Genomic DNA, 26,854 nt, shown 5'->3' on the forward strand with positions numbered 1-26,854 from the left:
CAGCATTGTACCTGTGTGTTGTGTGTATGTGAATGTGGGTTGTGTGTATGTGAATGTGTACATATGTTTTCATTCAAAAGATTCATATTTCAAATCTCAATTCAGCAGGATTGATTTTTGTATCAAAGTTGAATATAGTAAGTTGTGATCTTTTGTGCCAGAATTCTTGACAGTCTTTATAAGATGACCACACAAAGTTTGATGACTTTCACCACCTCCATTTCCAACAAGCCCATAATCCTTTTTGGGTGTGTTACATATCACATGGAATATGTTTTCAGACTCTGTTTGCATATCAACTACCTGGATTTTTCCAACTGCATGAATTAAGGCAGAAGTAATTAAGCATCTGAATAAGAATGAGAAAAGGCCTGGAATGTTTCAAAAGTTAAGCTAAACTAAAAGCTTACAGATAATGAATTTATTATGGGGAAAGTATTTTCATTCTGTATAGTTGTATGTTACAATTTTCTTTAGGTAGCCTCAGCATTTTAAAATATCTCTGGCAGTAAGATCTGCTCATTCAGTTTCACACAAGGTTATGCACAGCTATTATTCATATTAGAACCCAAAGTGTAAAACTTAAATTTTAAATAAGTGGTCCATAAACAAAAGAAGAAGAGAATTTAAAACAACGCAGGTGGAAGTCCACTGCCATAGAGTAATTTCCAGGAACTTGGTATTTTCCATCTGGAAGATTTAGCTGGAGAACTGCAGCTTTCCTAATTTCAGAAAACAAAAGTCACAACACAGTTTTATTCTCAAGTAGCAAAAGCACATTGTCTCAAACACATGTATTTATATACACTCTAGCATTCAATTATATGACTTTTAAGTAAAAGTGTTCTAATGCATCCTGCAGCTCCCCGTCTATTGTCAACAATTTCAAACCATTCTAAGGAAATAGTCTGAATGAAGGAACTTCCCTGAATTTTTCTTCCAGATGTGCAGCCATGATGTGTCCCCAAGCATACAAATTGTTTCAAGGCACCCCCATGACAAATGCCAGGTGAGAACGAAGCATGCACCCTATAATATGCCTCAGGGCAGGGGCTCTGAGGCAATTTTTTGTCAATTCCTCCATCCTCCCATAGCCCTGTGAAAAGCCGATCCAAAGGTTGCAGAAGGAGCCCTTCTGTTCACTAAACAGCAACTCTGGATCCAACCCATTGCCCCTGAAGACCAAAGGGCAAAGGTTACAGTACAACAATATTCATATGTTGCAAGAGTATTCGTAATTTCACTTTAGAAACACCTTTCTAAGGCCTAGAATTCCAAAACTAAAAAACCTACCATGTTTACCGTGGGCTGGCATACTTTTACTTGGTTTGCAGTTAGCTGGAGCCATTCATTAAGGTAGTCAGCAAGAGCCAGGGCATCAGGGATATTGTCTCCCTCTGAGCAAAATTTCAGCAAAACTATCATTGGAATACCTTTTGAACAACTGGAATAAAAGCAAAGCCAATTAAATAACTGGACAGAAAAATTCTCTGCTGGCCCTCTTGCTCATGTTTGGGTTGTAAGCCTGAAATGGATTAATGCGGACCTCCAGATGTTGAACTACAACTCACACTGTCTCTAGCCATTGGCAAGCCTGCTGGGAGTTGTAGTCTTGGAATATCTGGAGGGCCACAGGTTCCCTCTCCCTCCTACAAGCCATAGAATCACACACACGTAAACACAAAGTAAACAAGTAAAACAATCCAGCTAATCCAGCATTTTTCTTTCTTAAAGTAAGCTGAGGTGACATAAAAACCAAGCTTAATGAAGCAAGAATTCCATGCCGTTTGCTACAGCACAATGACTGTCTGAGAATCACCAAGATACTCCCTGAAATTTTAAGACCTTAAAAGGACCAAGAGGAATGGAGTGGAGAACAGTAGGACAGGTACATTAACAACAGAGCTCTGCTTTGAGCTTGAATAAGTGTGAACGCAGGTGGCGCTGTGGGTTAAAGCCTCAGCGCCTAGGACTTGCCGATCGAAAGGTCGGCGGCTCGAATCCCTGCGGCGGGGTGCGCTCCCGCTGCTCGGTCCCAGCGCCTGCCAACCTAGCAGTTCGAAAGCACCTCCGGGTGCAAGTAGATAAATAGGGACCGCTTACCAGCGGGAAGGTAAACGGCGCTTCCGTGTGCGGCTCTGGCTTGCCAGAGCAGCGATGTCACGCTGGCCACGTGACCCGGAAGTGTCTCCGGACAGCGCTGGCCCCTGGCCTCTTAAGTGAGATGGGCGCACAACCCCAGAGTCTGTCAAGACTGGCCCGTACGGGCAGGGGTACCTTTACCTTTTTAAGGGATTGGCTCTTCTTGACAGAATCCAGAAGGGATTAATTAGACACAACTAAACAGAAACACCAACTTTTCCTCTTGGTATCCACTCTTGAGAACAGAGAATTTTAGAGCTAGTTATCTGACCAAGCTCTGGTGATTAGTTTCTTAAATTATCCTTTGATAACATGTTGCACTCCAACTTCAGAGTAATTTGAGGTGCTAATTTTAACTTTGGTGCTACTTGATAAGGTATTTGTGTCCTCTTTCAGTGCAAAGTGCCTTTCACTGGCACTTTATAATGGTAATTTTCAATATTATTTTTTTTTTACTGTCTCACCAACCTTTCAGTGAACAATAGTTTTGTGATACCACCTCCTGGAATGTGGAACACTTTCTCATCTGTTACTTCAGGGAAAGCAGCTGTTTGCTCCAGTTCTCTCCTGTTCAGTCTCTGCATTTGATCTCCAACTGCTTTCTCAACAGCAGACGAAAGCAAATATCGCAATGAGGTACTGTCAATAAACCATGAGATATACACATAAGCTGCCACAAATTACAGTTGGGAACTTTGAAAAAGCAGGTTTATTTGATTTGTAATGCATGCTGAATTACACCTTTGTCATGAAACACATTTTTGCATATGCACATGAAAAAGGAAAAAAATTACTCTAGCCTGCTAGAATAACAGGACTTTGTGGATGACAAAAACGTTGTAGGTAACTTTAGATCAAAGACGGAAAATAAGAAAAAGGAAGTTTTTCTTGGGCATGGATAACTGGAGTGTGGTGAGGCTGGAGCTGGTTTAAACAGTATTTATAACCTGTCCTATTCTCAAGTACCTAATGATTTCTAGTATAAGAGGATGTATTAAAATATAACACTAAAACACACCTTTGATCCAACACCAGCCCAAATAGAGAGATTCTCATGTTGCCTCTGTTTCTCTGCTGTAGCATTTTACCTTTTATGGTTTTATGAGTTATTTAATTATTTTCTAACATGCTTTTTACGTCAAGCAGATCAGAAAATTTCTAAATAAATAAAAATTGGGCAGTATCCAACACATCTGTTCCAGGATTTTCACAACAGAATTCCCCCCACATCCCAATGCATATCCTGCAACCTCCTCAGATCAGCTCTGGAGAGCCATTGGTACAGGAAAAGGAAGGGCAGCCCTGTTGAGCAGCCAAAAGTCCTTGCGTTAATGGAATAAGTGCATTGAACACCAACTGCCATCTCTGAAAAACACTCAGGCCTGAGACTGACCTATCTTACGGGGTTCATGCAGCTACTGATAGAAAGACTGAACATGTATTTATGACACACTGCACTTATGGCTTCTTTCGGGGTACTGAAAGATGCTCTGGGAAGCTAAGGTGATTGTAGATCAAAGCACAAAATTAAATTAAAACATCAGGTTGTATTCAAAGCTGTCTGGGCACCAAACAGACCTGCTCATAAGAAGCATTCATGCAGCCCCCACACCCAAAGCTGCCCCAAGTGGACCCGCAACCCTTCAGAGCAGATTTTGAGGGTGGATAGGGCAGTGCTGCGGGAAGCAGAGGAAGGTAAATTTCAGCTACATGAATAGAACTCCACTCATACGACGATGGATTCCGCCCTTAAAAAAACATTTCTAACAGTTGGCACAGACATACCCATGAAGCTGTTGGTCATTACGCTGGTAAGCATGGCTGCTGGACAGAAGAACAATTTTGGCAAAACTGCAACTTTTCACCCAGGATAGTAGCGTCTGACAAAAGGACCTATATTTATTCTTTACATCAAGGAGGGGGGGAAGAAGAGGTTAGAAAGTTGTTTCAAATTGCCATGTTAAGTCTTCAGGACTTCAAACGTTTTTGAATTGTTAATTATGCAGTGGTATGTTTTCTTAGCTGTTTGTTTCTTGTGACCTTTAAAAAGTAAGACCATCTTGACTGGCAAAGTTGTATTTTAGAGCCGTAACAACATATAACAGCTCAAAGGATTTATTGGAAAGCCATATACTGAAATGATGCCAATTTACCACCTATTTTGCCATTTCCAGTGAATAATTACCCTATTGAATTCAGCAATTGATGACTGATTATTTGTTAACTTACATCTTAAACGTCTGTCAGATTCTTGGTGGTGTTTTTTTTTTAATTCATCCTCTGTTGTTTCAATGTATTTGGCACCTTTCTAGAAATGGATTTGAATTAAAAGGTGCCTTCCACAAGCAGGAAAAAATATTTCTATTTCTACATCCTGGAATTGGATGCCCAATTCCCTCATAAGAGTCTGGAGTGGCTTGGGATTCTGACAGTGAACTCCAGCAGACAGGAGCCAGGACAACTGCATTACTTTACCCAAGTTTCACTCCACATCTAACCCACAGTTAATTATACATCTCATAGGACAATTTTAATCACTCACCGTCAGGACTTGAAGATTTTTCATTATCTGTTTTTACTTTTGAAGTCTAATAACATGACTACTTGCAATGGACACACATACCTTTATGAACAGTGATCTGATTTGTAGAACAGCCAACTGTTTAGAAGGTGCTGCATACACTACAGGAAGAAGTAGCATAAACAATCTATCAAGACCCACATTAAATTACATTTAGTTCCCCTCTCCTCCTGCCCTGTGCTGGTTTGAGGGTTCTCTCAATCCTCTGGAACAGATCTGGAGGAGGAGAGGGGTAAATGTCCCTTTGTGAATTTTTTTTGCTGGCTTTCGCAAATGCAACAATTTAGTTAAGTAAGTCCCAATGAAATGAACCTGTTTCAGAACTTACAAACAATACCCATTAGAACAGAAGGCAATATTACTTTATATGCTTTCACATAGCTATCAAGATTTCTGAACCCATCCCAATTTCATTTATGATATTGAACCTTTAGAATCATTCATATCAGGGATCTCGTAGCAATTCTTTAGAAGATTAATTTTTTGGGGGTGGGGACACACATATGTCCCAGCAAACGAGTAACTGTCTCGATTAAGCACGTTTGCAAGAGACTGTAAACACATAAACATAAGAACAATTAACAGTTATTTATACACAACCCACTTGTCAGCTGGGCTGACTATCAATTTAGATGCTAGAGTGATAACTACAACAAGCTTCCCACAAGGGAAAACTTCAGTGCTCACACTCTAAAAGCAAAGTAAGATGTTTGAAACTGTCTTCACATGGAATAGTTTGAGCAGTCTCATGATGCAGCTACCTAAGTACATCCCTAGTTGCGTGTGCTGCTTCCTGGTGGCAATTTGAAAGTGTATTATGAACAAAAACTTCAGTGCTCATCTCATATGACTTGCTGCTAGAAGGCAGCAACTACAAGCTATGAAGTCTTCTGATGGGGCACATTTGATGGTCCTACATGCACCTGAGGTTCATCTGGCCTTTCCCAGGGACCAAGCCTTTAGTGTGGCAGGCCTTACCCTGTGGAATTCCTTGCCAACAAAGGTTAGGCAGGAGCCATCCCTGCTCATTTTAGGTGCTTTCTAAAAATGGTATTATTCAAACAGGCCTTTCAAACCTGAGATTATTTAGCAATCAGCTCTTACTGATGTATTACTATTTACTGTTTTTAGTTTGAATACCACCTTGAGATATTTTCTATGAAAAGTATGTATAAGTAAATAAATAAAGCAAGCAAACTCCAAGTCAGAAGCTCTCTCCCTCTCTCCCTGTGGTTGCTCTGCACAGATTTTCAAATGCCTGTACTGACCCTAAGGACTGAAGAAGTGTGGTTGCTTTCTAGGGTGTCTTGACAAGATTTGTGTTTACAGCACATACCTTCAGCATTTGTACAAAGTTCTGTTGCATTCTCTTCTGTCGTTGCATATGGATTATTTCCAACCATCGGCACAAGACAATCAGTGTAAAAGTAACCAACTTTGGACATGCCAACTGTGGAAATGACTAAATCTACAGCTAGCTGGCCAACATTCCCCACTGATACAGCAGGCTGAAATGGGAAAAAATGTAGATGAAATGAAATGATGGACACATATGAGCTACATAATCCATAACAGCTTACTTTTTCTAGTTTTAACTATCAAGATGCCCACGTTTACAGTTAGTTGATCAGATGCGCAAAGCATCATCCTAGGATTTGGGAGAAGGGCGTTGTGAAAAGTGAGGTCGGAGGGACATGAAATGCAGCAAAAGGACAGACACAGAGAATCTCTGTACAGTGGTACCTATGGTTAAGTACTTAATTTGTTTCGGAGGTCTGTTCTTAACCTGAAACTGTTCTTAACCCAAAGCACCACTTTAGCTAATAGGGCCTCCTGCTGCCGCCGGGCCGCCGGAGCACGATTTCTGTTCTCATCCTGAAGCAAAGTTCTTAACCTGAGGTAGTATTTCTGGGTTAGCGGAGTCTGTAACCTGAAGCGTATGTAACCCGAAGCGTATGTAACCCAAGGTACCACTGTACAGTGCTTAGAAAATTTATTAGTTTAACAATAGCAGGAATTTAGTTTTGTAGAGTCGGTTTTGCAGTTGTAGGGATTACCATTCTCAGGCTAACATGCTTCACGTGAGAGGCTTTTTTTTTTTTTAGCTCCTCCTTCAGGAGATCCACTCTGCTCCTTCTATGCCCTCCTCGTCCCTTTTACATTTAGTGCAACCTCCATCAAAGGGCAAGTGGCCCCGCGATTCTTGTCTGGCGGGTGCCCCAATCTCCCCCCCCCCCTCCGCACCTATTTTTAATCCCCGCTCTCCCTCCAGCCCACCGAGGTTGCGAAGGAGGAGGAGGAGGAGGCGGAACCTCTCCCCCTGACTCCCCGCTTCTCGACTGACTGACAGCCGCCCGGCTGCCCGGGCAACAACAGCAGCGCGCGCAACCCCCGAGAAGCGATCTCCGTTACCATAAGGAGCATGAAGCCTTTGAAGTCCGGGCACGCGGAGCCATCGCAGGAAACGAACATCTTGTCAACGGGAAGATAGACGCAAACGCGTAGGCTGGGGTGGTTGGGGGGCGTGATTTCTTTCCTCCTTGAGGGGGCCTTTATCTCTCAGCGGCACGGCGTGCTGTTTAACCAAGCGCCTGTCACAATCTCCCCTTCCCACGCCGCGGCCTTATCCAAAGCCACCTACTGCGCCGAGATAGCAACTTCGAGAAAAGCACGAGCTGTGTTTGCAGTGGTGGGGTTTAGATGGGAGCCCGGGAGTAAAGGCTCCGTTTAGCCAGCAGGCGATTGCCGAGGGCAGCCTCTGAGGCGGGGCTGTTTCGAAAGGCGGTTGAGCTAGAAGGCCCCGTTCCCGGCTGCGGGTGAGGCTTCCGTTTCTGGTTGGCTGAAGACTGAGCCAATGGGAGCTCTGCAAAAGCTGGTCTGGACACAGGCGGGTGAGTGCGCGGGAGGGTTCGCGTCTCCCTGGTGTCAAAGCCGCTCTTTCCTTTTCGGGAGATCCCCTTAAAGTTAACGCCCAGCTCGTTTTCGTTTCCCTCCCCAAGAAATTGTAGCAGCTGCCCAGCCATGGCTCTGCCTCCGGAGAAAGCCTCGGAGCTCAAACAGATTATTCACCAGCAGTTAACTAAGGTAAGGGCTCTCCGCGTTGAAAGCACCGCTGGGAAAGGAGGAGGAACCTATCTTTAAATATCCTCCAAAGCGGTTTTCCCATATGTTATCTGAGGCTTGTAGCAGAGGAAGCCTGTATCTGTATCTAGCTGTCTACATCCCACTGATTTTAATAGGGCTTCCTTCCAGGTAAGTGTTGATATTGCAACCTGATGATTGAGATTGGGGCTGCAACCTTAAAAAGCAGTTGTGATAATTCTTTGTTTTTTTATATGATGAAAGGAGCTTCATTTATTCAGTAAGCATACAAAAGAACTGGCTTGATTTATAAGAAGTCTATTAATGATGCAATGAATGACAAACAGGTTTCCTAGGTTGCTCTCTGATGACTGGAACAAAGCCAGAACATGTCCAAAATGTGCACATATAACTAAGAGAACATTCATCTGAATGCTATGAGAGCATTAAAAACTGTTCTCTTTCTTGGAATTATCTTTTAAAATCATATAAAGGTTGTATTGAATTTCATTCAGAGCCTGTATCACATGTTAACAGAAATGTTTCTGTTTAGATGGATGTTCACAGCAGGATTCGAGAAGTGCTTGCTGAGACCATACGTGAAGAACTGCCACCTCAACATCAGCAACTATCCCAAGAAGATCTAATGAAAGCCCTCACACGGCGAGGAATCATTGATGATGTTATGAAAGAACTAAATTTTGTAACAGTGAGTATAATTTGAAGAAAAACTCTCCTGGTGTGATACAGGAAGTGCATGGCATAGTTAAATACAGCTGTATTTATACAAAATCACTTTTGAATTATTTCAGTGTGATGCAGAATTAAAAAGGAGGTTGTGTGATTGTAGTCCTTTATGAGTAAGTTTAATCTATTTTTCATTGCATGGCTTGGAAGTACTGGATGCATTGAGAGCCTGTAAACTACAGAAACCCTATGAGTCACTTCATTGTTTTAATGAGCTCCTGCATTGTTCTAGCTAAAAAAAAAGTGATATTTACAAACCTGTATTTTGATGCAAGTGAGCCTTACCCAGAGCTCCTAACTGTATGTAGCTCCCTGTGATGTGTCTCCTAGTATCTTTGGATTTGTGTCATGTGAAGTGTCCCCTGGATGAATATTTTGGTAGAGCATAATGTATTTCTGGGGTTTTTAATTATGTTGGAAGGATTGTAGGAGACTGACTTGAAGGTGTCCTTAATGATATCTTTATGTACTTCTAGGATATAAATGACAAAGAAATTACTTCAACTCCAAAACCCTCTACTCATTTTGTTGACCGACAGGCAGCAGTGCTGAAGAAAAGTATGTTCTATATTACCTTGAGTATTTGATGTACTGATTTTGTATTTTAAATGTATGTATATTTTAAAACTAGTATTGTAAGGCTTTTGGAGTGGAATCAAATGTTGTTCAAGTGGACTTCCACTCATGCAGTGGAGCTTCAGCTTCCTCTTCTGCCCCAAGCAGCTCCTGCCACCCCCACCCCCCATATCTGCTTCAGAGGGTTTCCCATAACTTTCATAGCAGATTTTTGGAATGGATGGGCTGAAAGGAGGAAGGAGAGGAAAGTGAAGTCACATTGTGCAAGCAGAATCCTGCTCAGTTCACGAGGAGACATATTAGTTATAAAGTCTGGGTTGTATTCAACTTAATTATGATCAGGTTGGTATGTACATATACTGTACATGTTACCAAGTATCTGCTAAGACTAGTTTGATGTAGCAAATTAGAAAATGTAGATGTATGAGAACAATATGATCATAAGTCAGGAAGGAATTTTGGAGAATAATTCTCAGATAAGTGACCAGGCAGGATTATTTTGGACTATCCCTAGATAACCTTCTTGGTTGGGGAATTACAAGATGGGGCACTCTGTGGATGAATGGATTGTGGTTGTTTGCCATGATTGTTGTTGTAACCCTACATCTTGGCTAACTACTTTTTTAAACCTACTTTCTAGTGTTTCCTATTTATGTTAAATACATTTTTTATGATCTGCTTGCAACCCTTTTATATTTATTGTTACACTTCACAGCAAATATTGACCCAACACGAAGGTATCTTTATCTTCAGGTTTTGGGTGGAAAAGCTTTTCTGGAACATCTGCAGGAATCAGAACCTTTACCTGGTCAAATTTGTTCTACTTTGACACTTTGCTTGCATTTCCGAAACCAACGTTTCCGCTCTAAACCTGTCCCATGTGCCTGTGAACCAGATTTCAGTGATGGTTTTCTACTTGAAGTATATAAGGAAAGCTTAGGTAAGGAAGCCTGCAGTCTAAAAATGAATAATGTGTTGGGTTGCGCTTCAGAAATAGTCCAAGAGTAATTGTTCCATAAACAGTAATATAGCCTGCATTCTTTTTTTAACATTCAGCATTTCATTAAGAGGCCCCACAATTCCAAACATTTGCCTTTATGTCCCTTTTCCTACTTGTTTTGAAACAAAGGATCAAAGAAACAGAGTTCCTTTTTAAGGATCCTGATCTTCCCTTTGCAGCTACATCTTTGCCTGTCTCATACCTGTCATATATCTAGGCAGTGGGCATACTTTTGGAGGAACTGCCTTGTCAGGCTAGATGTTCACCACTGCTGTTATTCCTTGGCTTCTTCTAGTTCTCTTTCATATCTTGATAATTTAAATATATTTGAAAATGTTTTAAAATTCTATTAGATCTTGTACTCAATTATCTGCTCTAATGAGAAAGTTGGCAAGCTTGAGTGAGTTGCTGTTTCACTTCAAGTGCCTTGGTAATAGCTTTCTAAGTAATGATCAGCAATCAAAACTCATTATGCTATTCTATATTGGGGAACCTCTGGCCCTCCAGATGATCATCTACTCAAACTTTCAGCAGCCCCAGCCAGCATGACCAATGACCTGGGATTTATAGGAGTTGGAGTCCAGCATCATCTGGAAGACACAAGTTCCCCACCCTCATTCTGCGTATTTTTATACAGGTCAATTGTGTTCTGCTGTCATATGCAATGCTCCAGAATGCAATCCCTGCAAATCAGGGGTTGCCTGTGTGGATGGGAAATGCTTTTAACAGAAATGAGTTCTTAACTTCATTTTGGTGTCCCGCTGACAGGTGAAGCAAGTAAAATGGCAGATGCAACCACTATGCTATCAATTTGTGATCCAGTGCATATTGTCTTGATCAAAACAGACACATCTGGTGAGACCACATTAGTAGCATCCTATTTCTTAGAGTGGCGGTCTGTCCTTTGTGCAGAGAACAGGATTACAAATGTTGCTATTGAACTTCTGGGTGTAGGTAAGTTTTAAGACTACCGTACTTCAACAGTGGAAAACAATATTGTCTGAGTGTGACAGACTACTCAAAATGAGACAGGAGCAGTAAGGGTTTAATTTAGTTGACAAAACTTGTGTTGTGTAGTATGATTTAGTGGCATATCACCTAATGAGCTTAAACACTTTTTTTTGCTATTTGAATACCTGCTCTATTAAAATATATATTTGTTTTTGTTAACAAAGAGAGAAAATGTGATATTTACCCAGTCTGGTAAAGGAACCTTAGCCATTTGGTATAACATTTCAGTCAACATGGAGCAAAAGCCTTCTACTAGATTAAGTGGCAATGGGGTGTAGGTAATATATTTTACAGTGATGAATAGAATTGGATATATAAACATATTTAAAATGTGATGTTAATAACAATGGAAAAAACCCATTGCAAAATGCAGTACAGATGGTATCTGACACCACCTATTAAAAAAGAATTTATACCCTCCAGCAAGATACATGTTAGAGATGTCAGAATCTGATATGCACATTTTGGAATTGTTTGCAAAGAAGGCCCTTTTGATAGAAATTCTTTTATGTAATTACATATATAATTGAGTGTGATGTGGCTTTGAATCCCAAGTATATGCTCCTTGGTTACATAAAAACGAGTTATACTTAGAATTTTATAAATATTATTAATAGTAACAAAGCAAGTAATACCAGGAAATGCAAAAACCTCAACTGCTCCAAATATAATGAAATGCCACACACAAAATCAGGAATATAGTTGTTGTTTTAACAAAGTTACTTTATAAGCTGTAAAAAATAATTGTCATTATTGTTTGATGACTTTTTAATGTACACTGTAGAGTTGTTGTTCATTAAAAAAAAAATTATTTGTTTTCTTATCAAGCCATGTATTTTGGTCCAAAGGTACAGAATCAAAAGTTTCTGTTGGAGTACTTAATATCAGACTTGAAATGTATCCAAAGCTAAATAAGACACTTTCTCAGGAAATAGTTACTACTCAGGTAAGTCTGAACTTATATAAGCACTCTTTTAAGCATTACTATTTTAATGCAATTCAGATTGATTTAATGTTATTCTAAATAAAGGAACTCTGAATATATGTTTCATTGCAATCAGTCACAAATGTTCTGCAGATGTCCCTCTCCTGATTAATCAAGACTGATGTCATGCTACAAACTTAAATCTTTATTACTTCTGCAGTACATTAAAGAGTAAAACACAATTTAAAATGAAAATCAAGCAAACTAACAGCATAATCTGCTACAAAATTCAGTAACTTTTGCTATCGTAATAAAACTATAACACTCATTACTTTAAAAAACACCCTCCAGTATCCTACTCATTTAGAGATTAAGCATTTTAACAAGAGAGTTGAAAGTCTCCAGCCATCTGACAACTTTCATATGCCTTCATTATTCTAAATCAGGCATAGGCAAACTATGTTTTGGGACTACAACTCCCATCCTCCCTAGCTAACAGGACCAGTGGTCAGGGATGATGGGAATTGTAGTCTCAAAAACATCTGGAGGGCCAAGTTTGCCTATGCCTGTAATCTAAATCATGCTGTCAGATTTAGCCCATTCCTTTTCAACAGACATGTCATATTACAATTAATATTGAACACGGAATAAAAAGGCAATCCTGTGGTTATGGATCTGTTTGCCTTGGGCTTGGAGAATTAGCAAAGCAAGCTTACATACAGTATTCTTAAAAGAGATTTTTTTTTTGCTCATATTTCCTCCCATTTTTTGTTCTGACCATCAAGACTGACACAAGAGGGCACTGTCCATCAGCTGTTTTATATATATATATATATATATCCACTAGTTAAACCAGACAGCATGAATTTATTACTGTAGTTTGCCCAAACAACCACTTTTCTGTCTTTTTCTACATATGCATGTAGATCAGACTGGGCAATAAATTTCTCCCTTCTCCTTAGTATCATGGTTTACTGATGTTCCCTAGAATTATTTCTTCAGTTTTACTTTATCTGCTTCTGATCTTTGTAGCACACAAGCCCTGCAGGTAAAGAAGTCCTCGCGTGATTACTAGAGAATTGGGTTGCGTTGCTGGTCCCACTCCCAAGGTTGTGTGGCTTTGCCTCATCTGCAGCATCCACGTCTTAAGCTTTTCCTCTGCAAATGTAAACTTACGTGCATAGATATGTGTGCTCTGCAAAAATCCACACCTAATATATGGATATTGGTGTGGGAAGCAGGGAAGCCCCACTCTCCAGTAATTCTTTGAGGATCCCTTCATCTGTATGAAGGAGCCCATAGTATTCTGGATTAAACAGATTAGTCCTTGTGTATCTGGTGGAAACTACATTTGAGTAATGTGGAACTTGATAAATCATCTCTTGATGTGTATCAACAATGTACATAGAAAACAAATCATAGTTCCTTGTCCTAAGTGTTTGAAATCAATGTACATTCTTTTAATAAAAATGTCCAGGGTGAATTATATGATTCTGTGACTCCTGCATATTATTGCTTCAAAGCAAGTTTTGGAATACTCTGCTAGGAGAAAAAAATGTCCAAACCTATTTCTGTTTCCTTTATTGACATTTTATTCAAAGCCAATGACAGCATTGGAATAGGCACAACCAGTCTATATATGTTCTTCTGAAAAGCAGCAGTCAGAATCCAAGGCACTTTTGTACATGTTCTGGGAAATAGGGCTTAAAATGTATGTACATACATATATCACATAGTGTTCGTTTCTGAATTTCAGTTTTCTTTAGAACGCCAGAAAACAGCAGAAAAAGAACGCCTGTTTCTTGTTTATGCTAAGCAGTGGTGGAGAGAATATCTGCAGATTAGGACTTCACACAACACAAGACTGGTGAAAATTTTTGCACAGGTCTGTCAACTTATTTTTTCCAAAATTTACTAGTTTTTCCAAATTTACAGGTCCAAATTTACTGGTTTTTCCAGTACAACCCTGTATTGTATTCATTGTTGAGAACTGGAATATTTAACAGTTAATTTGTCAGAGTGTAAACTATTCTACCCCATAAGTCTTGGCTGCCTTATGTTTTACTGATTCAAAACACTTGTTTTCCTGCAGTAGAGGAGGAGCTCCTTAGACTGGTTGGCCCTTCCACTCATTCCACTAGACAGGCCTATGCAATTAAATAAGTTTATCTCCGAGTGACAATGAATCTCCCTATCAGTTCCTTCCTGCTTAGCTCTCAGTGTAGGTTGTTGATGGAATTGCTCATGCACCTTGGCAGGAGCAGGATTTTGAAAGTAAGATGACAATCTTTCCCTTCTCATCACCCTTGCACTCTAATAAGAATGAAACATTTGTAGTTCTTTTATAGAAGTAACCTTGAAATGGAGTAAAGCAGGACATTGTGTAGCTATAACCGTAAAACCTGCTATCTTCCAAACCACAATAAAAAAACCTAAGCGTTCTTGCTTTTGTTGGAGGCACAAATGGGAAAGGAAGTTCTAGAGCAGCTGTGGTAGAGAATCCCATTTTTTATATGGAAGATAATTGTTTCCATATTTTCTTTCGGTTAAACTTCATTTGATAGCCTTTTGTATATTTTTATATGCAGGATGAAAATGGGATAAACAGGCCAGTCTGTTCATACGTCAAGCCTCTTCGAGCAGGCAGACTTCTAGACACGCCCAGGCAAGCGGCGAGATTTGTCAGTGTGCTTGGTTATGAAAGAGCCCCTATCATTGGTGGAGGAAATAGTAAACAAGAACAGTGGTGTACTCTTCTGGCTTTTCTATGTAGAAATAAGGTACCTGACACTCCTTAAGATACTATACAGTCATACCTCGGGTTAAATATGCTTCGAGTTGAACGCGTTCGAGTTGCGCTCCTCGACAACCCGGAAGTAACGGAGCGCGTTACTTCTGGGTTTCATCGCATGCACAGACGCTCAAAATGACGTCATGCGCAGAAGTGGCAAAAAGTGACGCACGCGCAGACACGCTGTCACTAGTTACGTTTACCTCTAGATGCGAACGGGGCTCCAGAACGGATCCCGTTCGTATCTAGAGGTACCATTGTAATTCAAAATTTTATTGTGTAATATCAATTCATTGTATAAATCTGTTTTAAGTTGTGGCTTCTTCCAACTCTATAGTTCTATGATTCTTTGAATCTATCCAGAAATCTTGCACTTTGGTATTCATGCAAACTTTTGTCCCATCTTAGCTTCAGCACCCAAATTGCATGCTGCATTTCCTAATGTTCTGCAGCAGCAGGCCTGAAGCAGGGAGAGTGAAATGGCCAGTAAACACACCCACATGCACATGCATTGCAATACTGTTCAGTACTTCTGTTGCAGACAATTTTCCATATTTTATTTCATAAACTTGGCTAGATGAACTTAGTATGAGCTTATTTATTTAAAAGCATTTATAAACCACTTAATATTTAAAAAACCCACATGGTAGATGTGTTACAGCAGCATTTGGAAGATTAAGAAGTGTTTAATTGCTTATTGAATTTCTTCTGTAAATATGCAGAAAGTGTTGCACATATAATGCCTGGACTACAGTGGATGCTATACCACTCTAGTATGACCAGCTAGAAAGTACACAGTTTCATTGACAACAGTTGTGGGTGTCCCAATACACATCCTCCTATGAAAGCTTTTCCATGCCATGTAAGGGAGAAATGGCTGTGGGCATGAGCAGAGAAGGAAGCTTACCACCAGTAGCAGCCAGCATGATGGGGGTGGGCAGGGCAAGGTAGCGGTGAGGTTGTGGCTCTTCACATCCACTGGTGGAGCCAATCTGACACTCCTGTTGATGTGTCCTAGTAACCCTAACCTTACCATTGCTCTTCCCCATCCTGATAAACTGTGGTGACATCCGTGTTAGGAAGGCAACTTGGCATCTCTGGCCCATCATGCTGGCTGCTACAGTATTGTTAAACTATAGAAGCTAATTATACTTTCCAGAATGTTGCTCAAGTAGAATTTGGCATATGGCTTTCTCTAGTAGTGCTAGTAAGACCAGGAATAAGTCCTAGTGTACAGTTTCTGTATAAGGCTGTGAAATTCTTGATTCTAGGTTAATGATTGCCTGTGCTCTTAATCTTGCATATACTAACTGTGGGTTGTATTGAATTAAATTTTATTCAGTGTAGATACATTGAAATTAATGGACCTAAGTAATGTTCATTCATTTAATCAGGCCTCATCTGAGTAGGACTAGCATTGGAGTCAACCCTTTTTTTTAATAACATCTATGTTAACATGATGGCAACATTTTTGTCCCTAACCTAAACAAAGCAATTCACTCTTCCTCATTGCTTTTATTTTTAATCTGTAAATCGAGAATTCTTGCCATTATCTGCTAAATTTTCATTAGATGTCAATTTAAGACACCTTACTTTTTTTTGGTATGAACTCATGTTATATGTTTTAATATATCCTCCCCTCTTCAGGGAGACTGTGAGGATCATGCTAACCTTTTGTGCAGTCTTCTACTGGGATTTGGACTAGAAGCTTTTGTCTGTGTAGGAACAAAGGCCAAAGGAGCTCCTCACACTTGGGTAATGACTTACGGGATTGATGGAATAATCACTTTCTGGGAGAGTTTAACAGGACATAGGTAAGTAAATCGATTATGCTGTAAAATTGAAGGCAAATTCAAGGAATCTTCAGACATAATACCAATCCACAGTTTAGTGTTGCATCTGAACAGTCTGCATGTGTGTCATTTGCTACAGAAATTTTATTAACCAACTCCCAGTTATGCCTAATGTGCTTTAATGTGTTTTTGCTTCTTTTTGGGGGCTTCTTTATTTGCTTGTTTTATTGCAGGAACATGTCTGGCATCCTGAATGCATGGCTCCACTAAAATGGCAAATACTGGGCATGCTGGAAAATATTCTGTGCTCAGTCTGTAGCTACTCAGGAACATATGAATAACACAAGACTAAAAGAACATGGCACCACTTGGAGTCAGCTGGCCTGTGACTTTGGAAAAACTAATTGAAGCTCTCAGTCAGCTCTCCTAGCAATTACATAATGATGGCACTAATCATGGGCAGCAAATGTCACAATAGCCAGACTGACAACACTTAACCTATTCCTTCTCTAGGATATGGCTAGGGAGTATTTCAGGCAGGAATTGACAGATAGCCCAGTAGGGAGAAATGCCACAATAAGAAGTGGACAATACATACAAAACATGTGTATTTTCATTCAACTCTTGTCTGCAATCAATATTTTTAATACAATGCCCAATCATTACATTTAAGGGTAGTTGTACAATGGAAGATACCTGGTTTGGAATAGAAAGGTACAGCGACATGAGGAGCAGCTACAAGAGTGAGGGCAAAGTGTGTAGCCTCTACTCTGATGAAGTGTTGCATTAAGAAATGAGGGAAATGGATTCAAATTTTGGTTTTGGACATGCACTGTTAGGCCTGGGTGAATGGGGTTCATGCTTTAAAGGGGAGTGTACATTTCTGAGACTCGCTCCCAACTTCTTAAACATAGCTGATCAATGAAAACAGACAGTATTTTCTGTGCACCAGCCAAATGTCTATGTAAACTGAGAAGCACTTTGGGAACTTCCTAATTCTGGCTTTAAACTACTTTACTTTGTAGGTTAACTTATTAAATCATACCTATTAATTTTCAGATATATCCACAATCCTATAAAACCTGATGATCCTCCAATTGTTGAACAACCCAAGCCACTGTATCCTTACCGAACAATAGGATGTGTCTTCAATCATCACAAGTTTTTGGCAAACTGCCAGCCTACTGATGCCGTAGAAGTCTGTTCCTTTGACTTGCATGATGAATCCAAATGGAAACCAATGAGTGGCGAAGCAATCAAATCTGTATGTTCTCCAGGAGCCACAACTGCACTTCCTCCTTTTCCTCCTCTCTGTGCTTCGTCAGTAGATGCTGCAGTGACAAGCAACGAACTGGAGTTGCAACTGAGAATGTTAGTGGTAGAACACAGGAAGGTACATACCATTATTTGTGTGCAAATTGGTGTTTGGCTGCTTCTGCATTTCAGTAGGTTAAAAGTTATTTTCAAAATGTATTTGAGTCAACACAGTTCCTTTCTTACATTTGATACTCATGGTATGAACAGTTGGCTTTATCCCAACATATGTAGAAAGCAAGTACATAGGCACTATCCACACCTTGCGGAAATTCCGGATTTATGTAGATGCATCTGTGCATAAACTGAAAGCAATTTGCTTTTACTCAGTCTGGTTTACCAGTAAAACAATTTACTTTATGTAAAATATACTTAAAGGTAAAGGTAAAGGTACCCCTGCCCGTACAGGCCAGTCGTGTCCGACTCTAGGGTTGTGCGCCCATCTCACTTAAGAGGCCGGGGGCCAGCACTGTCCGAAGACACTTCCGGGTCACGTGACCAGCGTGACAAGCTGCATCTGGCGAGCCAGCACAGCACACGGAACGCCGTTTACCTTCCCGCTAGTAAGCGGTCCCTATTTATCTACTTGCACCCGGGGGTGCTTTCGAACTGCTAGGTTGGCAGGCGCTGGGACCGAGCAACGGGAGCGCACCCCGCCGCGGGGATTTGAACCGCCGACCTAGCAATCGGCAAGTCCTAGGCGCTGAGGTTTTACCCACAGCGCCACCCACGTCCCTATAAAATATACTTAAGACTTAGCAAATATGTTTGAAGCTTGTTTTAAAGGAACATAGGAAGCTGCCCTCTAGTTAGCCATATCACTGGTATATCTAGCTCACTATTGTTAACACTGACTTCAATTTTTCTCAGCCCTATCTGGAGACACTTGGCATTTCAGCTAGGACCTTTTGCATGCAAATTCAAATCCCCGCAACTGGGTGAGCTCCCATTGTTCAGTCCCAGCTCCTGCCCACCCTTTGCGCTGCTCTGGTTCGCCAGAAGCGGCCACATGACCCGGAAGCTGAACGCCAGCTCCCTTGGCCAGTAAAGCGAGATGAGCACCGCAACCCCAGAGTCATTCGCGACTGGACTTAGCTATCAGGGGTCCTTTACCTTTACCTATGTTCAGGGTGAGTCCTTTAAAAGAGAGCCCTGTGGATACAGAGTACACATGTTCCACGGGGCCTCTTTTAAAATACTCACCCTGTAGTAATTACATTCTGACCAAAAATGGAATTTTGAAATAATTGTGCTCAATTATTATTATTGCTAACTAAATATACTCTTGGACCTTTTAACCTGAGGTGGGCAGCCTCTGGCCCGCTGGCCTCATTAGCCCTGCCATTATATGCCAGGTATGGGACAGGTAAAAGCCTGGCTCAGCCAAAAGTGCAGTGCCTGTTCAAAGTGCTGCACAATACAGTATAGCATTTTGAAAGGGACTTCTGAAGACCTGTGGACAAAAAAAATCAGCTGACATAACAATAACATCTCCCCCCCCCCCATAAATTGGTCTGAAAGTGGTGGGAGAGAAAACATTCTGGACCACTGAGCTAAAAAAAGGTTCCCCCACTCCTATTTTACTCTATTAAGTAGGTGAACTAAGCATTGCTATGTACCTACTAGTCCTAATTCCCTTCTTTATTTGATTCAACATACAGGACCTTGGTCTTTCAACAGTTTGGGACGACCAACTTTCCTACCTCTTGTCACCAGCCTTGGCAGCCTATGAACTTGAACGTACCACAGGTGTTTCTTCAGGTAATGAAGAATTTCAAGATGCCATCAGGAGAGCAGTACCCGATGGACACACATTCAAAGGATTTCCCATTCATTTTGTACACAGAAATGCAAGGAGAGCATTTGCTGCGTGCCTTCGGTAAACTTCCTTCTGCTCTTTTTACGTTGTAGTGTTGCATACAATCAGTGCTTTTTTTGTTAAAAAATAAGGTGCCAATACTGGTATCTTGATAAAAATGTTGTGGGTGCAAACACTAAAGGGCTGCCATGGGTAGCATAGATAGAGGTGACAGTACTGGTGAGGACCATCACAACAAGAGTGTTGCATAACATAATCAGAATATAATATCAGATACAAGTATTTATAGCTAATCATATAAGGCTGAACATATAAGATTCAATATTAGTTACAATAAAACAGAAAAAAGTTAAAATTACTGACCTACGAAAGAAAAATAATATGACATAGCATAAGGGAATAATATATATTCATGTAAGTTAAGAAAACGGAAACAAAGGAGATATAATTTAATAATATCTTGCATGAAAAATTGAGGCTAAATTTTTAATAATTCTCATATGGACCTTGAAGTATACAGCTGGTTATTTTATACATGTAGCTAGGTAAAGGTAAAGGGACCCCTGACTGTTAAGTCATTGTGGACGACTCAGGGGTTGCAGCGCTCATCTCGCTTTACTGGCCAAGGGACCCGGCGTTTGTCTGCAGACAGCTTCCAGGTCATGTGGCCAGGATGACTAAGCCAATTCTGGCAAACCAGAGCAGCACATGGGAACACCATTTACCTTCCTGTCGGAGCGGTACCTATTTATCTACTTGCACTTTGATGTGCTTTCGAACTGCTAGGTTGGCAGGAGCAGGGACTGAACAACGGGAGCTCACCCCATCGCGGGGATTCGAACTGCCGACCTTCTGGCTCTGTGGTTTAGACCACAGCGCCACCCACGTCCTATACATGTAGCTAGAGATGAACAAATATTGGTTGTGTAGTCCTGCTCACTCATATTTTAGTTTTATATTCATTTCTGGTCAGTGGACACCTGTTAAGTGTTCTGGATGAAGATGGGTCATCTGTTAGTCAACATTTGTGACAAAATGTATCAGTCAGCATGATATCATTCAGGCCATAGAAATAACTCGTGGAGTAAGCTGTGCTTGGTATGGCTAAATTCATAGCAAAGGCTTTGTACAATTGGATGGTTAATTGCTATGTCAAACTTCAGGTATGCAGATTTGCAGATTAAGACAATGGCTGCAGTTAACCACTTCTGTAATGATCACTATCCTTACAATTTTAAAAAATGTATGAAATTCAACAGTTGTGACTGGTTTTTGTGTTTCCATTTCCCGAAATAGGTCTCCTTTTTGTGATGAAATACTGTGCTGTAGAGGGGACCAAGTGCGACTTGCAGTTCGTGTCAGAGTTTTCACATATCCTGAATCTGCATGTGCCGTATGGATCATGTTTGCTTGCAAATACCGTTCCGTCCTCTAAGAAACACTTGCACTTTGAACTGAAATCCCCCACAGTTATGTCAAAGTCCCATTGAGGTCAAATGCTTCTCACTATTAATGATGTCAGGCTTGCATTCTGATCCTGAACACATTTACTTGGAAGTAAATCCCATTGGTTTGTACTCAGCACTGCTGTTCCAGTTGCTCAGACTTACACTTGCGCAACTGAACTTGCCCATCATCTCTTCCACCCTGCACCCCCTGTCTGCTCCAGTGGGTTGGAGGACCCTCCAGAGCAGATTTTGAGGGTGTGTATGGAAGGAGGTGAAGAAGGAAAAGTCCCATTGTGCAATTGGAACTCTACTCAGTGTTGGATACATCCCACTGATTTCAGTGCAGCATTTATCTAAGTGTGCTTAGGATCACAGCCTTAAAGAGACAAGATTGAATATTATTGTATTTAATGGTATGCCTTTAGTAAAGGCTTCTGCCACAATATAATGTTATGAGTTTTGGCTGTGTGATTGTGTTCAGAGTATCATGACAGAAAATCTTTGTATAAAGTGTAATTAAAGTATTATAAATGAAATGTACATTTTTATGTAATAAAAGTTATATTTCTTAACAAAAGGGAAGACTGCACTAATTGTCAGTTGGTGTCCAAATATTCTGTAGTTCACCTCTCTCTCTTTGTGTGTGTGTGTGTGTATCCGTGTATCCTGTTAAATTGCAGTGAAATTATAAAACTGAAAGACCAATGCATTTTGCTTTCACTTTGAACACACCATAACATAATGGAAAAAGAGTGTTGATTGTGTGTGTGATCATAATTTAAGAAAGTGTCGCTAAGGGAGGAGTCCTGTGCACAAGAATTTGGCATAAAGCAAGCTGATGTCAAGTTATACAAGATCTAAACCCAATTCTGTACCTAAGCCTGGCAAAGGGAAAACAAGCCTTTAAAATAGTGCTGTATGCTGGGCTGCGATGTGACCACATTGAGGCTTAGGATCCAGTCTAAGTCTCCCCTCTCTGGACCCACCCCTAGAACAGAAAGAATGGTAAAGGCCATGCTTTGAGCCAATGTGGATCTATCTACCCTGCTTGGGTCTTTGTCACAAGGCTGAAGGTGACCATCTTGCATACAAAACTTGTCCTGGACCTCTGAGCAAAGGGTCCGTTTCTCCCAAATTAATTCTGAAATACCACTCCGGAATTCACGGGTTTAGCTGGGGGGAGGAATGGCAGGCTCCTTATTAATTTAGTACTGAAGCACTGCGGCCAAGTTAGTCATATCCTGACGCTTGGCAAATCCCCATGCGGAAGGCTTTGGCGCCTAATTAATTTTCTTCCCTGGGGGAGGCCGGCCCTCGTGGCTGGCGCTATTCCTCCCAACCCGGACACATGATATACCGGTATGTACACTTCTCCCCCTGGTTCATTCCCCCCCCCGCTTCTTGCTGTCCTTGTTTCCCGCAGGCAGGCGGCAGTGTAACCCAGCAGAGCCCGAGGCGAGGAGGGACGCCATTGCGTTGCTATGAGGTGACTCCCGCCCTCCATACTCTCCTCCCCCTCCAGCCACGGACTGACTCGCTCTGTGGTGGCGGTGGCGGCGCTGCTGCTGCCTGCCTTCCTCGCCGGTGACTGGGGCGGCTCACGCGCTTTCTTATTTATTGAGGGAAGCGGGGGAGGGGTGCGGGGAGAAGAACATGAAGGCGGCGGGCAACGGGCGGCCGCGGCGGCAGCAGCAGCAGCAGCAGCAGCAGCAGCAGCTGAGGTGAAGCGAAGCGAGGCGGCGAAGGCAGAGGACGAAGAGGGCAGCGAGCGCGGCCGGTCATCTCCTCCTTTCCGTTGTTACTATTATCATTCGGCTCCCCGCAGAGGGAATGGCTCACGGCGGGGCCGCGGGAAGCGACGAGCCCTTGCCGGGCACCTCCGGCCGCAGAGACGGCGGCGGCGGCGGCGACGACGACGAAGGCCGGTCTCTGGCGGCGGCGCTGGCGATGCGGGACGCGCTGTCTCTGGAGGAGATCCTGCGGCTCTACAACCAGCCCATCAACGAGGAGCAGGCGTGGGCCGTCTGCTACCAGTGCTGTGGTTCCCTCCGCTCCCGAGGCCGCCGCGGGGAGTCTCCCAGCCGCAGGGTGGAGAGCCCCGCCGACATCCGCATCTGGAAGGACGGAGCCGTCACGCTGGGCCACCGTGCTCGGAGCCCGCCGGCAGCAGGTAAAGCTCCGGGGCGAGGGCCGCCGCTGAGCCCCGCGCTCTTGAGGCTCCCTTGGGCCCCAGAAGGGTACTGGGGGTGCCCTTCGCGCGCTGTTTGCAGCCTTGTTTTCTTTCTGTGGGGGGTGAATCTTTCCCCCTAGCAACGCCTCCCCCGCCCCACACACTTTCCCCCCTTCCGTTGTCTGCCGCTCCCGGGAGGCTGCATACATCCCCCAGTAATGCAATTGCACGGTGAGGATTTCCTCCACCATTTCTCCATCACTTAGCACTGCTTCTTCCCCATGGATTTCAGTGCTGCCTCCTCCTCCTCCTCTTCTTAGCTGCCTCAGGTCGGCGACATTCTCGCGCGCGCTCCTCCCGCACCCACAGCAACAAAAACGCCTCTGTTTCGTCTTGTTTATACAACTGCCCCATCTTCCCCAGAAACGACGGCGTTTGTATGAAGAGCTTGCTAGTTACCATTTTCTGATAATCCCTTCCCTCTCCCCCACCCCTCCCGCTTCGCTGCGAATGTTTTTCTTCTCTCTGTTGTGCTGAAATCTAGAGTTCTTATATGATCAGTAATATTTTCTGTCTTTTAAATGCTGCATTATGGCTGGTGTATAGGCAAGCAGTTGGGAGACTGCAGGGTAGCTTAATTGTACCTGAAAGGATGTCTTGGTTTGGGCATGAGACGTTTCATTTTTGGATAGAGCACCTAACAAAAACATCCTTCCTGTTTCATTGCCCTTGTTTGGCACTGCAGCATGGGTGACTATATTAAATACAGATACACGGTTTCTGAAATACCGAGGCTGTGTGCCTGTTTATTTACTAGAGCTCCTCCAGCACCTTTTTTCCTTTGCTCCTGCTTGGAGAAAGCCTGTGGAAAATAAAATGATGCAAAGCTACTCATATAGGTCAGCATGAGGGATTGGGGGAGGGCACTGCAAAGCAAAACAAAGAAAGCAGCTGTCAGAACCTAGGCATGTTGCTACCAGGAGGTTTAATGTCTGTTGGCTTTGTGCCTTTGTTTTGTGTTCCTTTTTAATTCCAAAACAAGGCTGCAATCTTATGCTAACTTATTTGGGAGTAAATTCCAGTGATACCAGTGTGTTCTATACACATCCATGTGAAAAATGTATAGGAAACAAGCAAGTGGAAATACATACTTTTTATAACATTGGTTTGATGTTCCCGTTTACTGAAGACTGCAACTAATAAATCATATGATTAACACAGGAAATAAAATGTGACGTTATGAATTCCTCTTATGTACTTAGGAAAAATATGTTAAACAGATTAAGCAGTTATATATAATACACACTTTATGTCCATGACTAATGTAACACCATATTATCTTTGCCTTACATGTCTTAGCACGTGCCTTCAAAATCTCTGATTATACTAGTTACCTCAAACATACTTTAAAAAAAACCCAAATTAACGCAGTAAACCACTTTTCAAAGTCAGCTCTATAAACTCATTCTAGCAGCAAACAGATTGTACCTGTCATTTGACTGTGCAGTCAAAGAAACAATACATATGAAAAGTGACACATAGCATGCATTGTACAGATCCTGCATTTACTGTGTATTGTTTAGTGAACATAATAAAACAAGAGTTGAAGTAATAAGACTTCAAATGGTGGTAATTTGATTTTAAAAATAGGACATCATATGAAATTTGTTTATTTTGTTGTTGTAAGAAGAACAATAGGATAACCTATTGTAGAGTTTAATGTTGGCATGACGCTCATTGTTGAGTACTCCATAATCTCCTTCAGAACACAGTAATGAATTCTTGAATTCTACAGCAAATACTAGACAGACTTTTTATACTAGCTGAGGAATAGGAAACCTTTATGTGCAGAATTATTTTATGTCACTGTCGAAGGATATTTTGTACTCCCATATGCCAGGACACAGAGTTAGTTCCATGTCAGAATGCAGTTCCTAGACAGGTTTTAACCTCAACATAACAAACAACAAGCATGAGTGGTATTTTGCAAAATGTTTTTTTGTTTGTTTGCCTGCAGACAGAAACATTCTGTATTTGAACACTCTTAATACTGGCTATGATTTGTGAAATAAAGATAATGGATGAAATCCAATGCTAGTAATACTCAGAGTACACTCATTTAAACTAATGGATGAGTAAATTAATTTCAGTAGGTTTACTCTTGAGTAGTATTACTATTATTATATTTATTTTCATCCTGCCTTTTTCCCTGACAGAGACTCAAGGCAGCTTACAGCTAAAACAGAAACAGCTAAAAATGGGGGAAAGCAATAATTAAAAAACATTTAAATATTAATATATTTATCTATATATGATCTATTAAAGATACAGATCATAATGAAAACACCACAGTACCAGCCCTCCCCCTAAAAGGAGTCAGTTCCCAAATACTATTGGAACAAGAAAGTCTTCACCTGGCTGCAATAAGAAGGAAGTTCCAAAGTCTGGGAGCAACCACTGAGAAGGCCCTTGACTATGACTTCGATAGATATCACTCAATGTCTTTTACCTCTTTATCCCTTTATCTTATTGTCAGAACTGCCTCCAGGTCCCAGCTCACAGAGGACCAACGCTAGGCTGTAGTTATGTACAAAAGTCTTTATTGAGGTTCAGTTTCCATTTTAAAGCCGCAGCGCGCAGCTCTACGTCTCGACCTTAGACCGGCAAAGTCCCGTCTGAGTCTCCGCCCCTTCCACACCAGTTTAACACTCTCGCTTTGCTCCACCTCTTCCTAAGTTCCTTTCTCCTCTGGGCCCTCCTGCCCGCTAGGGTTTCATCCTTTCTGGACTCCTCTGACGCTGACCCTGATGATTCTTCCCCCTCCTTCCGGCGGGCTTTAGGACCTGGTTCCCTATCCGGGCTACCTTCTGTGCCGCTCGCCTGTACATTTGAACTTGGCGCGCGCGCCCAGCCTGCAACTTTCCTCTTGACCGTTCCCTCGCTCTCCGATGGAGGCGTGGCCAACCCTGACATCTTCTCTCGCTGGTGGTGCATATGTGGGCTCTGATACCTGGGACTCCTCCCCCCCACTATGCTCTGGTGGGGAAGCTGGTCCTGATTTCCAACTGCTGCTCTGGGAGTCCCCGCTGGCCCCTTGCTTCTGGGGTGTCCCCCTTGGGTCCCCCCTTGCCCTGCCCATCGGCGCCCCCTTCTGTGAATCTTCCGATTCGCTGGAGAGGCTCATGGAATCTATCGGGCTGCTGTCATCTTCTCCTACGCTGCCCTCGGATTGCTCCCTCTCGCTCTCCATCTCCTCTCCTCCCTGCGCTCCCGCTGAGTCCCTGACACTTATATTATTTTAACACTTCTTATTCCCCAAATGAGGGCAAGGGCACAGCATATGACATACTCTCAGCTGAATATTAGGTTTTGTACTTGCAAATAGCATAGCTTTTTCACACTGCTGTAGGGAGGAAGGGTTTATAATAACAGAGATGTGGTATGTTTAGGTTTTCA

At 42.0% G+C, this 26,854-nt stretch overlaps 3 protein-coding genes and 1 long non-coding RNA gene across 12 annotated transcripts in view; 2 read left to right on the forward strand and 2 right to left on the reverse strand.

Annotated features, from left to right (window-relative positions):
• Window positions 1-406: 406 nt before the first annotated feature.
• Window positions 407-7,250, reverse strand: PSMG2 (proteasome assembly chaperone 2). 2 transcript variants are annotated; one of them, XM_079983005.1, is made up of 7 exons: window positions 7,136-7,250; window positions 6,060-6,231; window positions 4,766-4,824; window positions 3,928-4,046; window positions 2,611-2,781; window positions 1,294-1,444; window positions 407-722 (listed from the first exon to the last, which is right to left on the reverse strand). In XM_079983005.1, the coding sequence occupies exons 1-7, from the start codon at window positions 7,193-7,195 to the stop codon at window positions 627-629; spliced, it is 828 nt and encodes a 275-aa protein (XP_079839131.1). In that variant the 5' UTR covers window positions 7,196-7,250; the 3' UTR covers window positions 407-626. The 2 variants fall into 2 exon arrangements, with proteins under 2 accessions (XP_079839131.1, XP_079839132.1); XM_079983006.1 differs by lacking the exon at window positions 7,136-7,250 and adding an exon at window positions 6,781-7,057.
• On the forward strand, window positions 7,112-21,855 carry CEP76 (centrosomal protein 76). Of its 3 annotated transcripts, none has more exons than XM_079982941.1 (13): window positions 7,112-7,224; window positions 7,723-7,807; window positions 8,358-8,513; window positions 9,028-9,109; window positions 9,843-10,067; window positions 10,896-11,081; window positions 11,987-12,084; window positions 13,820-13,948; window positions 14,652-14,843; window positions 16,502-16,668; window positions 17,707-18,040; window positions 19,623-19,840; window positions 21,077-21,855. In XM_079982941.1, the coding sequence occupies exons 2-13, from the start codon at window positions 7,745-7,747 to the stop codon at window positions 21,213-21,215; spliced, it is 1,989 nt and encodes a 662-aa protein (XP_079839067.1). In that variant the 5' UTR covers window positions 7,112-7,224; window positions 7,723-7,744; the 3' UTR covers window positions 21,216-21,855. The 3 variants fall into 3 exon arrangements, with proteins under 3 accessions (XP_079839067.1, XP_079839068.1, XP_079839069.1); XM_079982942.1 differs by having other exon boundaries at window positions 7,133-7,224; window positions 7,732-7,807; XM_079982943.1 differs by lacking the exons at window positions 7,112-7,224; window positions 13,820-13,948 and having other exon boundaries at window positions 7,485-7,807.
• LOC307219652 lies at window positions 15,111-22,760 on the reverse strand. The gene is made up of 3 exons (XR_013840482.1): window positions 22,586-22,760; window positions 17,777-17,978; window positions 15,111-15,314 (listed from the first exon to the last, which is right to left on the reverse strand). It is a non-coding gene; the product is annotated as an uncharacterized lncRNA (long non-coding RNA).
• A 152-nt stretch (window positions 22,761-22,912) lies between these two features.
• SPIRE1 (spire type actin nucleation factor 1) overlaps window positions 22,913-26,854 on the forward strand; it is an 84,009-nt gene continuing 80,067 nt past the window's right edge. For 2 of the 6 annotated variants that reach the window (XM_079982922.1, XM_079982926.1), the window contains exon 1: window positions 22,913-23,398. In XM_079982922.1, the coding sequence (XP_079839048.1) occupies window positions 23,059-23,398 (340 nt within the window). In that variant the 5' untranslated portion in view covers window positions 22,913-23,058. The remainder of the gene's footprint in view (window positions 23,399-26,854) is intronic. The other 4 variants (XM_079982923.1, XM_079982927.1, XM_079982924.1 and 1 more) reach the window with 3 other exon arrangements.

Source organism: Podarcis cretensis, assembly GCF_951804945.1.
Source record: "Podarcis cretensis genome assembly, chromosome: 7".
NCBI lineage: Eukaryota > Metazoa > Chordata > Lepidosauria > Squamata > Lacertidae > Podarcis > Podarcis cretensis.